General features: G+C 42.9%; 1 protein-coding gene across 2 annotated transcripts in view; it reads right to left on the bottom strand.

Moving 5' to 3' along the window:
* jmjd1cb (jumonji domain containing 1Cb) overlaps positions 1 to 14,374 on the bottom strand; it is a 186,675-nt gene that overhangs the window by 105,748 nt on the left and 66,553 nt on the right. For both annotated transcript variants that reach the window (XM_037544211.1, XM_037544212.1), the window contains exon 2: positions 10,175 to 10,339. In XM_037544211.1, the coding sequence (XP_037400108.1) occupies positions 10,175 to 10,339 (165 nt within the window). The remainder of the gene's footprint in view (positions 1 to 10,174; positions 10,340 to 14,374) is intronic.

Here is a 14,374-nt window from a genome sequence, read left to right as displayed (position 1 = left end):
TAGACATAAAGGAAAATGCTTGAATTCAAGAACTTGCCATAGCTGTCTGTCTCTACAATAACTACAATGACACTTAAACTGCTTTCATTTCACATCCCATCACGTTACTGCCGAGTTTGTGTTCATGCCTACACAGATTTCCAAATGAACAAGGGTGTTTTCTATAAAATAGGTAAAGATTTTACACAATACCATTGTTATGGCAAAAATACATCATGATATTTGAAGACACAGATAAGTGTTACAATATTCTTTTGTTCAAACATTTGATGAGTTAGAAGAGACAAAACCGGATCAGTAGTGAAGAATAATATGAGTACACTGACTAACATTTCACATCCTTTGCTCTGGAAAACCCTATTAAGCAGGACTAATTTTATTCTGTTTCGCTGACTCATGCAGGGATCTTTAAGATGTGACATCCACCGTACGCTCAGAAAGCTTTACTGCAATAACGTACTGCAATAGTGTGGCACCGCATCCACAGACCGCATTAAGGTGACGACGCAGAGTTTTCAAATTCTGTTCAAGAGATTCAGTTTAAGACTGAGCCGTAAACAATAGACATAACTGGCCTGATTAAATTCAACTGGTTCATTCAATTAAATTGCCCAATGATATGTAATTTGTGAGAAAGTTTTACTTTTTTACTTTTTAATGTGCTCATAATGCACTTGACGCAGTTATATGCTTGATGTTTCAACAATGAAGAAAAAGGGATGGAAAAAAAGAGATTTTCTATTCATGTCCACCACACTAGAACTCCCTTTCAGTCTGCATGATAACAATCATCCCAAAACACAGCCTTCCATTAACGTCACCCACGCCGGCTGACGCAAATAATGGGTTTTCACGCCGCGGCTTTGAAGATTATAAACAGGCACATTGTTCCTCACAGGAGTAATTTCATCTCTCATAGCAGACAGACATGCGGTGCGGTGTGCTTAATCCAACAGCCACTATGGTGGGACCATGTGAACCACGCATGGGGTGCACTGGAGAGAGTGAGTGTGTGTGTGTGTGTGTGTGTGTGTGTGTGTGTGTGTGTGTGTGTGTGTGTGTGTGTGTGTGTGTGTGTGTGTGTGTGTGTGTGTCTAAAAGCTGCTATGTAGACAGGAACTGTGCATTGCCCATGGCAACAATCAGTGAGTCACCCAAGTTAGGTGGGTCACAATTATATCAGTGTTTCAAAGTATAGAACAAATGACCAATTCTGAAAATGCTTGGTTCTGAAACACATTTTCATAACATAAAACAGATGTCAAAAACATACATGTCCAGAAAGATTAGTACTGTAGGTGCTATATGCTATATTTCCAAAAGTATTCGGCCGTCTGGCTTCACACGCATATGAACTTGAGTGACGTCCCATTCTTAATCCATAGGGTTTAATATGTCGGCCCACCCTTTGCAGCTATAACAGCTTCAGCTCTTCTGGGAAGGCTTTCCACAAGGGTTAGGAGTGTTTATGGGAATTTCTGACCGTTCTTCCAGAAGCACATTTGTGAGGTCAGACACTGATGTTGGGCGAGAAGGCCTGACTCACAGTCTCCACTCTAATTCATCCCAAAGGTGTTCTATGGGGTTGAGGTCAGGACTCTGTGCAGGCCAGTCAAGTTCTTCCACACCAAACTGGCTCATCCACATCTTTATGGACCTGCTTTGTGCACTGGTGGGCAGTCATGTTGGAACAGGAAGGGGCCGTCCCCAAACTGTTCCCACAAAGTTGGGAGCGTGAAATTGTCCAAAAGCTTCAGCACCAAGAGATTTAAGAGCTCCTTTCACTGGAACTAAGGGGCCAAGCTCAACTCCTGAAAAGCACCATGATCCCCCCTCCACCAAACTTTACACTCGGCACAATGCAGTCAGACAAGTACCGTCTCCTGGCAACCGTCCAAACCCAGACTCGTCCATCGGATTTCCAGATGGAGAAGCGTGATTGGTCACTCCAGAGAACACGTCTCCACTGCTCTAGAGTCCAGTGGCGGCGCTTTACACCACTGCATTCCACGCTTTGCATTGCGCTTGGTGATGTAAGGTTTGGATGCAGCTGCTCGACCATGGAAACCCACTCCATGAAGCTCTCTACGCTGTTCTTGAGCTGATCTGAAGGCCACATGAAGTTTGGAGGTCTGTAGTGATTGACTCTGCAGAAAGTCGGTGACCTCTGTGCACTATGCCCCTCAGCATCCGCTGACCGCTCTGTCATTTTACGTGGCCGACCACTTCGTGGCTGAGCTGCTGTTGTTCCCAAACGCTTCCACTTTGTTATAATCCCACTGACAGTGGACTGTGGAATATTTAGTAGTGAGGAAATTTCACGACTGGACTTGCTGCACAGGTGGCGTCCGATCACGGCACCACGCTGGAATTCACTGAGCTCCTGAGAGCGACCCATTCTTTCACTAATGTCTGTAGAAGCAGTCTGCAGGCCTAGGGGCTCGGCTTTATACACCTGTGGCTGTGGAAGAGACTGGAACACCTGAACTCAGTGATCTGGATGGGGGAGTGAAAACTTTTGGAAATATAGTATATCGAATATAGCTACATTAAATAACAGATGTGTCCTTCTAGAGAAACTTGCTGAGTCACAGTGGCGGGGAAACCAATTCAAAATGTTAGACACACTCTAAAAGCTACCACACAAAGTTATTACATGAAATGGTCAGGAATATGTTTCTTAATATTTTAGGAATTGCTTTGTAAAACTTATTCAAGAAGGTTTTGGGCTAAAATGTGCTTTTAAAACCCATTCATGGTGGAGAGCCACTGTTACCATTACTTTACCACTATCAACATTACATATAAAAACACATGGAGGTTCTCTGGTCATTCTGGACAGGAAATAAAATGACTAATCATGCGTCACACAGTGTCACCTGGTTCAAGTCAGTAAGTTCCTATACAATGCATTTTACATCTCAACGAGGAAATTATTAAAAATCAGTAGAACCCCCGTTACTATGACAAGTGCCTACTATGAAAAAATGCCTGTCAACGTGTGTGTGTGTGTGTGTGTGTGTGTGTGTGTGTGTGTGTGTGTGGGCAAACCTGCCAGTTACATTGGAAGGGAAATCATTCTCAGCACTGCAGTAAAACTGACGTGGTGGTGGTGGTGTGTTAGTGTGTGTTGCGCCGGTCTGAGTGGATCAGACACAGCAGTGCTGCTGGAATTTTTAAACACCTTAGTGTCACTGCTGGACTGAGAACAGACCACCAATCAAAAATAACCAGCCAACAGTGTCCAATGGCCAGCATCCTGTGACCACTGATGAAGGTCAGAAACTATGCTGACACACATGAGCTGCTGTCTCTGATTTTACAAACCAACAAGGTAATTGAGTGGACAGTAAGTGGACACATGTTTAAAAACTTGTTTAAAAACTCCAGCAGCACTGCTGTGTCTGATCCACTCGTACCAGCACAACACACACTAAAACACCACCACCACATCAGTGCTACTGCAGCTGAGAATGATCCACCACCCAAACAGTACCTGCTCTGTGAGGGTCCACGGAGTCCTGACCACTGAAGAACAGGGGAAAATCTAACAAATGTATATCCTTAAAGAGCGAAATGAAGATGTGATGAACAGGAGAACTGGAGGAGGAGAGGGAGGACTGAAGCCCGCCAAAGGCTAAAGCCCTTTAATGGGGCCTGAGGAGAATGACGGCCGAGCTCGTTCCCTGCCTGCAATTCCCAGGTCACTTTCTGTCAATAGATGTGGTGCGTGTTGTCAGGGCCAGGGGGACCGGAACAATCGGCCACTTCAGTATCGGAGGGACACGTATATCAAAGGGCCAGCAGAGACAAAGGCAAACGCGTGCAGGAGAGGACAGAGAGGAGAGGTGCTGAGTAAGGGCAATTGAGCAGCAATAAAAGTCTGCATTCTCCTGAAACAGCAGCCATAAATAATCAAGCTCTGAATGAAAGTGTGCAAGGGAGAGAAGAGAGAGAGAGAGACAGAGAAAGAGAGAGAGAGAAAGCGAAAGAGAGAGAGAGAGAGAGAGAGAGAGAGAGAGAGAGAGAGAGAGAAAGAGAAAGAGAGAGAGAGAGAGAGAGAGAGAGAAAGAGAGAGAGAGAGAGAGAGAGAGAGAAAGAGAGAGAGAGAGAGAGAAAGAGAGAGAGAGAGAGAGAGAGAGAGAGAGAGAGAGAGAAAGAGAAAGAGAGAGAGAGAGAGAGACAGAGAAAGAGAGAGAGAGAAAGAGAAAGAGAGAGAGAGAGACAGAGAAAGAGAGAGAGAGAGAGAGAGAGAGAGAGAGAGACAGAGAGAGAGAGAGAGAGAGAGAGAGAGACAGAGAGAGAGAGAGAGAGACAGAGAGAGAGAGAGAGAGAGAGAGAGAGACAGAGAGAGAGAGAGAGAGAGAGACAGAGAGAGAGAGACAGAGAAAGAGAGAGAGAGAGAAAGAGAAAGAGAGAGAAGAGAGAGAGAGAGAGAGAAAGAGACAGAGAGAGAGAGAGACAGAGAAAGAGAGAGAGAGAAAGAGAAAGAGAGAGAGAGACAGAGAAAGAGAGAGAGAGACAGAGAGAGAGAGAGAGAGAGAGAAGAGAGAGAGAAAGAGAGAGAGAGAGACAGAGAGAGAGAGAGAGAGAGAGAGAGAATAGAGTGATAAAGAGAGAGAGAGAGAGACAGAGAGAGAGAGAGAGAGAGAGAGAGAGAAAGAGAGAGAGAGAGAGAGAGAGAGAGACAGAGAAAGAGAGCGAGAGAGAGAGACAGAGAGAGACAGAGAAAGAGAGAGAGAGAAAGAGAAAGAGAGAGAGAGAGACAGAGAAAGAGAGAGAGAGAGAGAGAGACAGAGAGAGAGAGAGAGAGAGAGAGAGAGACAGAGAGAGAGAGAGAGAGAGACAGAGAAAGAGAGAGAGAGAAAGAGAAAGAGAGAGAAGAGAGAGAGAGAGAGAGAGAGAGACAGAGAGAGAGACAGAGAGAGAGAGAGACAGAGAAAGAGAGAGAGAGAGAAAGAGATAGAGAGAGAGAGAGAGAGAGAGAGAGAGAGAGACAGAGAAGAGAGAGAGAAAGAGAGAGAGGAGGGAGAGAGAATGAGAGGGAGAGAGAGGAGGGAGAGAGAAAGAGAGAGAGAGAGAGACAGAGAGAGAGAGAGACAGAGAAAGAGAGAGACAGAGAAAGAGAGAGAGAGAGAGAGAGAGAGAGAGAGAGAGAGAGAGAAGAGAGAGAGAAAGAGAGAGAGAGAGAGACAGAGAGAGAGAGAGACAGAGAAAGAGAGAGAGAGAGAAAGAGAGAGAGAGACAGAGAGAGAGAGAGAGACTAAGAGAGAAATAAAGGAAACACTGATATTCCTAAGGCTAGACAGCAGCACAGATGTATGTGCACTGTAGGTAATCGCTGTTTAGTGAGATACGGTGACGACGATACAGCTTTACAGAGGAGTGCAGTCCAGAGATACTATCAGCATTAGCGTACAAGGACCTGAAGGATCGCTCAGGCTATCTGAGCTCACGTCCCTGCCTTCAACACTTTCACTAAAACACTTATTTCCCCTTCACACTGACTTGACTAGGCTTTCTGTGTCAATTTCATTCGTAAATCAGACGCAAACGCACGTCTCTCACTCAAAAGCACACACGTAAAACGAGGAACTACTGTGTGAAATACAAGACGGACATACTCCATTCCCAGCTGATTAAAAATTCCACTCGATTTGCTGAAGTTTGAGAAGTTTTGAATGGATCTTTCAAAGCCAGGTGTACATTTAGAGCGTTGTCTCAAAGTCATGGTGTTTGGAGCGGTCATTTAACAATGGACAAGACAGAGGTCACAGCAAGACAGTGACAGAGATATATTACTTGGCTGAGAATATTGTCTTTTATATTGATATATTATCAATTATATATATTAATATTGACTAACCCTAATATTGAAGGTCATGGTCATGTTATCAGTATCACTGGAATTACTGCTGATAATTACAGATTTCTGCTCACAATATTGCTGGGATTCAAAGTTGCAATCTACCAACAAAACAGTAAAGCTTTGCCGACGGGATCACATGGTTAAAACAACAAAAAAGGTCATATCTAAAATTTAGCAACAGAATAACAAACACAGGATTATTTATGAGAAGCCACAAAGAAAAATGAGAAATAATTTTACAGAAACCAAAACTGCAAAGAAGGAGCTCCGCCCCCAGAGCTACAGCATTAACATTACTCAGGACTGAGCTTCTGTTGCTTATTTGAAGTATAAAACAAACACAAATGATCGGTTAAAGGAATGAAATGTTCATTTCGGTCACACCCTACTACTGACAGCTCAATTTGCTTTCGCTATGATCAGCATCCATTCAGAAGTGACCCAGGATAACACTGGCTCATTGTCCACCGGGCTGTTGCCTTTCACGGCAGATAAGATTATCTCTCTGCAGTTAAACGGCACATTACAGGGGGAAAAACGAGAGATAATACAACCAATTCAAACGCAGCATGTTGATTTAGAAAGGAGACGCACTGCTGGGTATTAAAATATCTTCTAAACCCCTTGAAAGAAGGACTATAAACATCACATTGAATAAATATCAGATAAGCTCTTTTTGTTTGTTTGTTATGAATTTGTACCAATAGAGGACAAAAATATCAATGCTTACACAACGAGGGGTTTACAGCCCAGACGCATGCTGTCTAGGGGAAAGGTGGATGATGACACATGGTGGGTTGTCGCTGTTATGCTTGTGTGTTCGAATACGGTGTCTCTTTGAACTCTTATCTCCTGTGCCTGGGCCAGATGGCGCTGTGCTGCACAGTGTTACATAATCAAAACAGCGCGCACATTTCCTCAGCAACGCGCCGTTCATCTGAGCACTGTTTAACATTTTACAGCCTCTCTGTGTCTCTCTCTCTCTCTCTCTCTCTCTCTCTCTCTCTCTCTCTCTCTCTCTCTCTCTCTCTCTCTCACACACACACACACACTCAGCCCCTCCGTCATGTCTCTTTCAGCTGCCATCACACCCTCTGTTATTTTCCCAAACTGCTCAGCAGGGCCTACAAACCCTCCGAACAAATAATGACATTATTGTCAGATGCGAGTCACTGATACAAGCGAAAAGACCTCAAAACCCCATATTATGTCACGGCAGCCCAACACGCAACAAAAAAGGCTTCCCACTTCTTTCCCAAGCTTTTGTGATTGGTGAAAAGGCCTGCACAGCTGCAGCTTTGCACGCTACTAGGCACGTGTCTGCAAATGCAACAGCAAAGGCACTGGCATTAAAAAATGCTGCCGACTCCAACAATATTCTGAGGCAGGAAGGCATGAAGTCATTTCAGAAACGACTCTGGGTTGTGTACAAATACATGTAAAGATACAGATTTAAATAGCCAGTGTCCCTTTCACCTATAGCTGTAAACAAATGCTATTTTAAAAACGAGTGCCTGTTTTTTTGTTGTGTAGACATCAGTTAAAGTTGCACTATGTTAGATTTGGGGATTTGGAGACCTCTCTGGACAAAATGTGTAATTGCAGATAACGTGCAGAAGAACATTTTGTAATGTGGACTGCGCTTCAGATTTCTTCTCTGAGCAGATAAATCTGATAACTGCAAGCGTGCTGAAAGACAGGTCAAATAGAACGAGGATGTAAGTGATGTCTCTAGTATTGTCATCATATCTTCATCAATATAATGTCAGCTTTGCGTTGAGGACCTTCTTCCTGAGCTTGTGTGTGTGACGTTACCATGTAAAGACGCATGACGTGGTCCAAAAAGCTTCTGCGAGATCCGACTCATCAAATCTTGACTTTTAATTATTATGTCACAACAGCGCATTGATGCCTTATTTTACTTCTCAAATTATTCAAAAAATTCTTACATAGCGCTGCTGTAAAGTACAGACATTTAATTTTCCTTCAGTGTAAATTTCTTTTAAGAAGGCTACACTGAAGGAAAAAGATAATGACCGCCAGTCCTCACAGCTAAATGCTAACAGACAGCAATGAGCTGTCGGTGTGCTGGCAATGTTGTGAGGCATTTAATGTAAATCTAGGCATCAAGCGAGAAATTATGAATAGAAATTATACAGAAAGCATCTTCGTGAAGCTTACACTACACTACCACTTGCATAAACTCCACTACTGCAAGTAACATTGTGATACAAGTTCCGTCACTAGAAAGCATCACAGAAAGGCGACATGGGAGTCAAAATGCTGCATGAATGCTGCAAAAAGCTTGTGCTTCCCACTAGTTAGTACTACCGATTCACAGGCTTAACATCTTACATTTTATAAGGACTTTATTTATTTAACAAACGTGCGTTTAACTGTGAAATACTTGTGTCGCTGCCGAAGTGCCTTGCATACGTCTTGTGAAACAAAGTTCTTCAAAGTTGTCGTCTTTGTTTCACAGCCTGGTCTTTTTACTGACCAATCACAGGCTTTGTTGAACAGTGTTTTTGACCAGAGTTCGCTCGGTTGCCATGCGCACTACATGGTGAGCAAAGCCTCTATGCAACGTCTGTGGTTGTCTGTTTTCTCCGCAGTTGTGTCATATTGTTCGCCAAAGCCAGGCGACTCTCGCTGACACGCGAAGTGTGCTGAGGCCTTAAATATCGCCAGCTAGGAATCAAACATTTCTAACATTAGGCTTTTACTTATAGCTGCATACAATAAACAACAAGAACAATAAAACTGTCAATCACAATTATTTATATACCACCAACGGTCTGATAAAAATGCCTCACTGTAGGTTTCAGAAGCTCTGTAGAATTCCTTTCAACCTAATTATTAACTAAAGTATAAAAGTCTTAAACATTTTAAATCCTATTTCATCTGTCAAACACCAAACACACCAGATCCAACTTCTCGGCTCATTAGCACGAACTGAAATCTGCAGATCACAAAGCGTGTGAGGAAAAAAATATTAAACTGTGTAAAACAGGAGATGACTGGAAAACTTTGTTTATTTAACGCCTCTGTACAGCTCAAAAGAGTAAAAGCTCGTCTGATACCAGGCTGGAAGTTGAACTTTCGGTCAACAATAACTCTTGTGTAACTAAGTCTATAGCGACAGGTGGTGCTCCACCAGAGTTCATTTCCACAAGCCAGTAAAACTTAAAAGGGACTTTGGGAATAAGTGAGCTCAGCTCACAAGTCAGGATACAAAGTCCAGCTATTTTAACCACTCAACACTGAACTGCAGTAACAGACCGTAGATTCCACGCCTGTGAGAAGTGACGGACCGCAGCAGGTTTTATTTGCATGTGTGTAGAAGCTCCTTTCTTGAACTAAACCTTAAAGGCAACAGTAAAAGAGACAAAACAAAGGAGAGAATAAAAGAGGATAGCAGTGGGGGGGGGTGGGGGGGTGGGGTGGGGGGGCGGTTATTCAACAAATTTCCTCAGCAGTGAGAATGCACTTAATAGATACTGATATGATATAAAACGACCACTTCCACAGCATTTTTAGTGCCAATAACTTTAATACTCTAGGGTTTGTAAAGTTGTATGCAAAAGTTTGGACAATCCCTGGTCAAGTGGCATTATGTTGATTTTAAGTTATAATGAGTAATATAAGGTGATGAATATGGCATGTATGTGCACATCGTATTACACAATGTCTACTTATTTGCCAAGTTTAATAAACTGGGGAAAAACAAATAATAAAAAGATGACATAGCTCTTACCAAGGTTGCATGTCTATTATTTGTTAAATTCAGCAAATAAACAGTAATATTGCACTAAAATGCACAGACAAGTTCTCTGTAGAGGATGTTTACTTATTTTTACTTGGAAAATCAATGTCGTTTGACCATGTGTACCCAAACTTTTGAATATGACTATATTAATTTCACTGTTTAGCATTTAGAAGCTTTCTTTAATGCAAAAATATTGCACCCTAACCCATAATATATTGTGTCTGAAAATGCTTTTAGATTCTACAGATATTGTTAATATATGAAATTAAATTAAAAAAATTTCAAAGTGGTTTATTTGCAAAAGGGGATTATACTAACCAGGTCTAAATTCTGAAGGGGTGGATTTTTTATTGTTTAATTGTTTGTTTTTTTAAATAAATGCTTACCTACTGAACTAAACGGTTTCATAGTCTTTCTGTTGTGTCTCAGAAAAACTAAGTATCGGGCTACATGGCATGAAAACACGGTCTCGTGATATATTTTTGCCACGTTGTGCACCCATAACTGAGCGAGCGCAACAGGAAGAATAGACTCACCAGAGCGGGCCACTGGATCTGCTTGGCACGGGTCGTCTGCAGCTGTGAGCCCTCCTTCCTCTTGGCCCAGACGAGTTGCTGCTCCAACAGAAAGATCCGGAAGTCTTCGTACACCTTCACCCACTCGCGCTTCTCCCACTCCAGGTCATCAAACTCCACATACACCTAAAACAGGACAGAGGACAAGGGCTTATTAGCAGAACAACACGGCCTTAGGCTCAAGAGTTTTTCCACTGACAATTTTAAAGAAGCTCCTTTTTCCCACCAGCTTTATTTCTAGTGTTGGGGGGGGGGGGGGGGGGCAGTTTGTTTAAGACGCAACATCTGAGCCAAGTTTACAAAGCTGGCATGAACTTGCTGAGTTTCAGGGAGCTGTGCTGTGTCTCACAGCTGTACAATGGTTACAGTGGGACTTTGGGGAATCCCCCCAGAAAGATACATATCATCAGGGGACAGAGAGAGAGAGAGAGAGAGAGAGAGAGAGAGAGAGAGAGAGAGAGAGAGAGAGAGAGAGAGAGAGAGAGCGAGAGAGAGAGAGAGAGAGAGAGAGAGAGAGAGAGAGAGAGAGAGCGAGAGAGAGACAGAGAGAGATAGAGAGAGAGAGACAGAGAGAGAGCGAGAGAGAGAGAGAGAGAGAGAGAGAGAGAGAGCGAGAGAGAGAGAGAGAGAGAGAGAGAGAGAGGGGGAGAGGGAGAGAGAGAGAGAGAGAGAGACGGCGTTCCTGGAGAGTTAATCACAGCCTGCAGTAGAGCAAACACACATGTTTGTAGCTGGATGAACGTGGAGGTTTTGCAAGAAAAGAAGAAAGAAATGAGGCGTGAATTCCCAGCAACACTGCAACGTTCATATTTTCAGACAGAGTGAAAAGAAAGTGCTCTTTGCGGGGGGACACATTAAATGAAACACTGACGGCCAGAAGTTATTTTGGCCTGTAGTCTTCAAAAAGCTGAAAAGAATTTGAGGCTGGCAGCAACTTGTGAAACCCAAATAACTCATTCCCTTTGTTTTTCTGCAGCCTCTACTGACGATGTACAGTCTTAATAATTACAATGGTCAGGGTCATTCATGCTGGACACCTTCAGACTTCAACAGACAGCTGGACACCATTAATGTTGTGAGCACCGTTTGTGGTGGAGCCATATACAACCCGCTGTGTTCTGATCTTATGTGTCACTAAGACGTGGGCACAGTCACTGAAGGGCTGCCATAGATGACTATCGAGCAGAACCGCTGGTTCTTCCAGCGCAACGGTCACTGCTCACCGATCCGCAAAGCCTAGATGACGGGTTAATCAATTACAGAAATAATGGTTAGCTGCACTGTGCTCCATCATAAAAATGCTTCCTGTATGTCTCCTAACCTGGTGGGTGTTAAAACAAAGGGTGCGGAGCGAGGGTCGCGAGGGTCACGAGGGTCACGAGGGATCCTATGCCTTTTTTTTCCGAGGGCTTTTTTTGTCTTTGCTATCATGAAATCTGAAAGTCAGAACTGCCAGTAAGAACACGCTGACCAATCAATGAAGCTGCTGGTGATCGCAGAACAATGACAATTACCTGATCACAAGAGGCGGACAATGAAACCAACTTCTAAGCCTGAACTTTGAAGGTGAGGAAAACTATCCTTATAGATTTCTTTTAAAAACTGAAAGCAAGTGTCTTGAAAAGCTGTAATAAAGGTGGAGGGCAGACACACGAAATACTCTAAAAAGGTTATCTTTAATTGTTGAAGCTTCTGTGTAACTTAAGCCACCCTACGACTCAGCAAGTCTGGCGATGGTATTGGACATCATGGTGCTAAGACACTCAAACATCACCATGCTGAGCATTTGCCATGGTTATTTTATTATTTTTCCATTCATCTCACTATGTAATAGGGTAGGCATATTAAAAAATATGTGCTTCAAAAGGTTCCTTAGAAAAGGCAATGGTTCCATATAGAACCGTGAACACTCAATAAACCATTTGCATGGGTGAAGTTTCAGATAAAGAACGAGAATGTGCTCTAGATGGTCCTATTTAGCACCAAAAATAACTGTTCTGCTGTTATAAGCTTGACATTGAACAACAACAACAACAACAACAACAACAACAACAACAACAGAAGAATCCTTTTGCTGACAGCACCATTTTTGGAGCTATTGGTGGTTGGTTAGTGTAGTGGGTAACACCTCTGCCGTCTATGCTGTACTACTGGGGTTTGATCCCTCATCTGGGCAGCACCCTACACAGTACCAATAAGAGTCCTTGGAAAAGGCTCCTTAAGCTCCCCTTGCCTACCTGTGTAAAATGACTCAATTGTAAGTCGTTTGCCGAATTCAGTTTGTCTTATTTCACTCATAGATCTGGTCAGTCTCAGGACAAGCATGGGTGCTAGTGTGAAAACATTTTGGGAACCCTGTTCTAACCTACGCTGTATATTACCACTGCCTTCTGAATGTAGACTAATGAAGCAACGTGCAGAGTGGAGGTAAGGTAACAAACAGAGGGAACCCTCCTCTTCCTCCTGTTGCACATGCACTGAAATGCCCTATAGCAGTAGCAGTAGCAGCAGCTTACGCCACGCTGGCTAACAGACGGCCGTTGCGTAATGTGGACTCAAACCAAAAATGATTCACCGAGCCTGCTGCGTTTTTAATCACTCTGACAGCCTTTCAGAGCCTCCTCCTCACTCTTTACTGCATGGATGACTGTGTGCGTGTCGGAGTGAGAGAGGGAAACAGGTGAGGAGCAGGACAGATGTCAGATGGACCCCCCCTTTGTCTCTATATCGGTCTCTCTCTTTCACCATTCCTCATTTTTCTGCCCGTCTCTCCACTGCACCACTTAACCCTTACCTTCTACCCACCACCTTTCAAAGGGGATTTTTCAGATTTTCTGCATAATTATGTCTCTAAACACGTACAGATGGTCATTCGGGGAGGTTTGACGAAAAATGGTAAGTTTCTCTAGAACAAAGTAAGTCAGAACTGTTCGCAGTGGTGGTGATAAAGACATCTAAAGAGTTTAATTCCTCTAAAAGCTAAACCTCAGAAAGTTATTACATGAAATGGTTATGAATATGCTGTTCATATGTTATGAATATGCTGCCTGATGCCTGAGAGTTCTGGCCGAATACGTATGTTCAAAATCCGTTAAAGGTGGAGAGGTACATGCAGGGCATTGTCAGGCAAATCAGTCCTGATTTTCCAGATTTACAACTATCATATCAACATTTCGTACAAACACTTGTGTAGGTTAATTTTGGACAGTAAATAAAATAGCTATATTTGCACTGTAGATACTGTAATCCCTGGCTGATTTCACCGCCAACGGGGAAACGCGGTAAGTTTCTCTACACCGTACTTTTTCACATCAAACCACTGAAAGACTTTATTTTCCTCTCAACCACTGAATTATCATGGAATTTGTCTATAACTTACTATAAATTAGCTTTGCTTTGGCATTGGCTCTGATCCCTACTGCCTCTCTTTCTCCACCTCAATTCAATCACATTGATTTACAAACTTCTTTAAATTTAAATTTCTCCATAATAATTCTGTTTTTATGTAAAATGGTGCACTGTAAAGAAACTCACAAATACTTTACAGTGGTGGTGATAGGAACCAGGGGTCACAATGTCCACAATAAAGATACAGATATTTTATTTACTGTCCAAAATAATCATAATATAATATAAGGTTTATAATGTTAAAGCAGACGTAAATTTGACCTCAGAATGCCCTTCATGGACCTCGTGCCAAAATATTATCAAAGTTATCGTCTCTGGTGTCAGGCAGCATATTGCAAACCATTTCATGTAATCATTTTTTTGAGGTAGTTAAGGCATTAAATACATCCATTAACCACCTGGTTATGCAGGAATTTTGAAAATTTAAGTGGAATTCCCCTTTAAACAGTGCAAGCTGCAGAAACATGAGAGGGGATAAAAAAATCTAACACACACACACACACACACACACACACACACACACACACACACACACACACACACACACACACATATTGCTGTCCAAAGGAAAACAAGGATCTCTAATATGAAAAGTTTACTTAAAACATTTACTTGCAATGCAAGTTCAGACCCAGAGGCTTTATTCCGAGCAAATTTGGAGCATTTCTATTGGTCCCGCCCCCCTTCCCCCTTTTTGTGGGTTGGCAGGAGTGACGCAACCCTCCCGTACTCCAGTCTCCACTGCAGGGATCA

This window comes from Pygocentrus nattereri, chromosome 13 (assembly GCF_015220715.1).
Source record: "Pygocentrus nattereri isolate fPygNat1 chromosome 13, fPygNat1.pri, whole genome shotgun sequence".
NCBI lineage: Eukaryota > Metazoa > Chordata > Actinopteri > Characiformes > Serrasalmidae > Pygocentrus > Pygocentrus nattereri.
The sequence above is the reverse complement of the archived record's forward strand: the minus strand, read 5'-3'. Positions and strand labels throughout refer to the sequence as shown.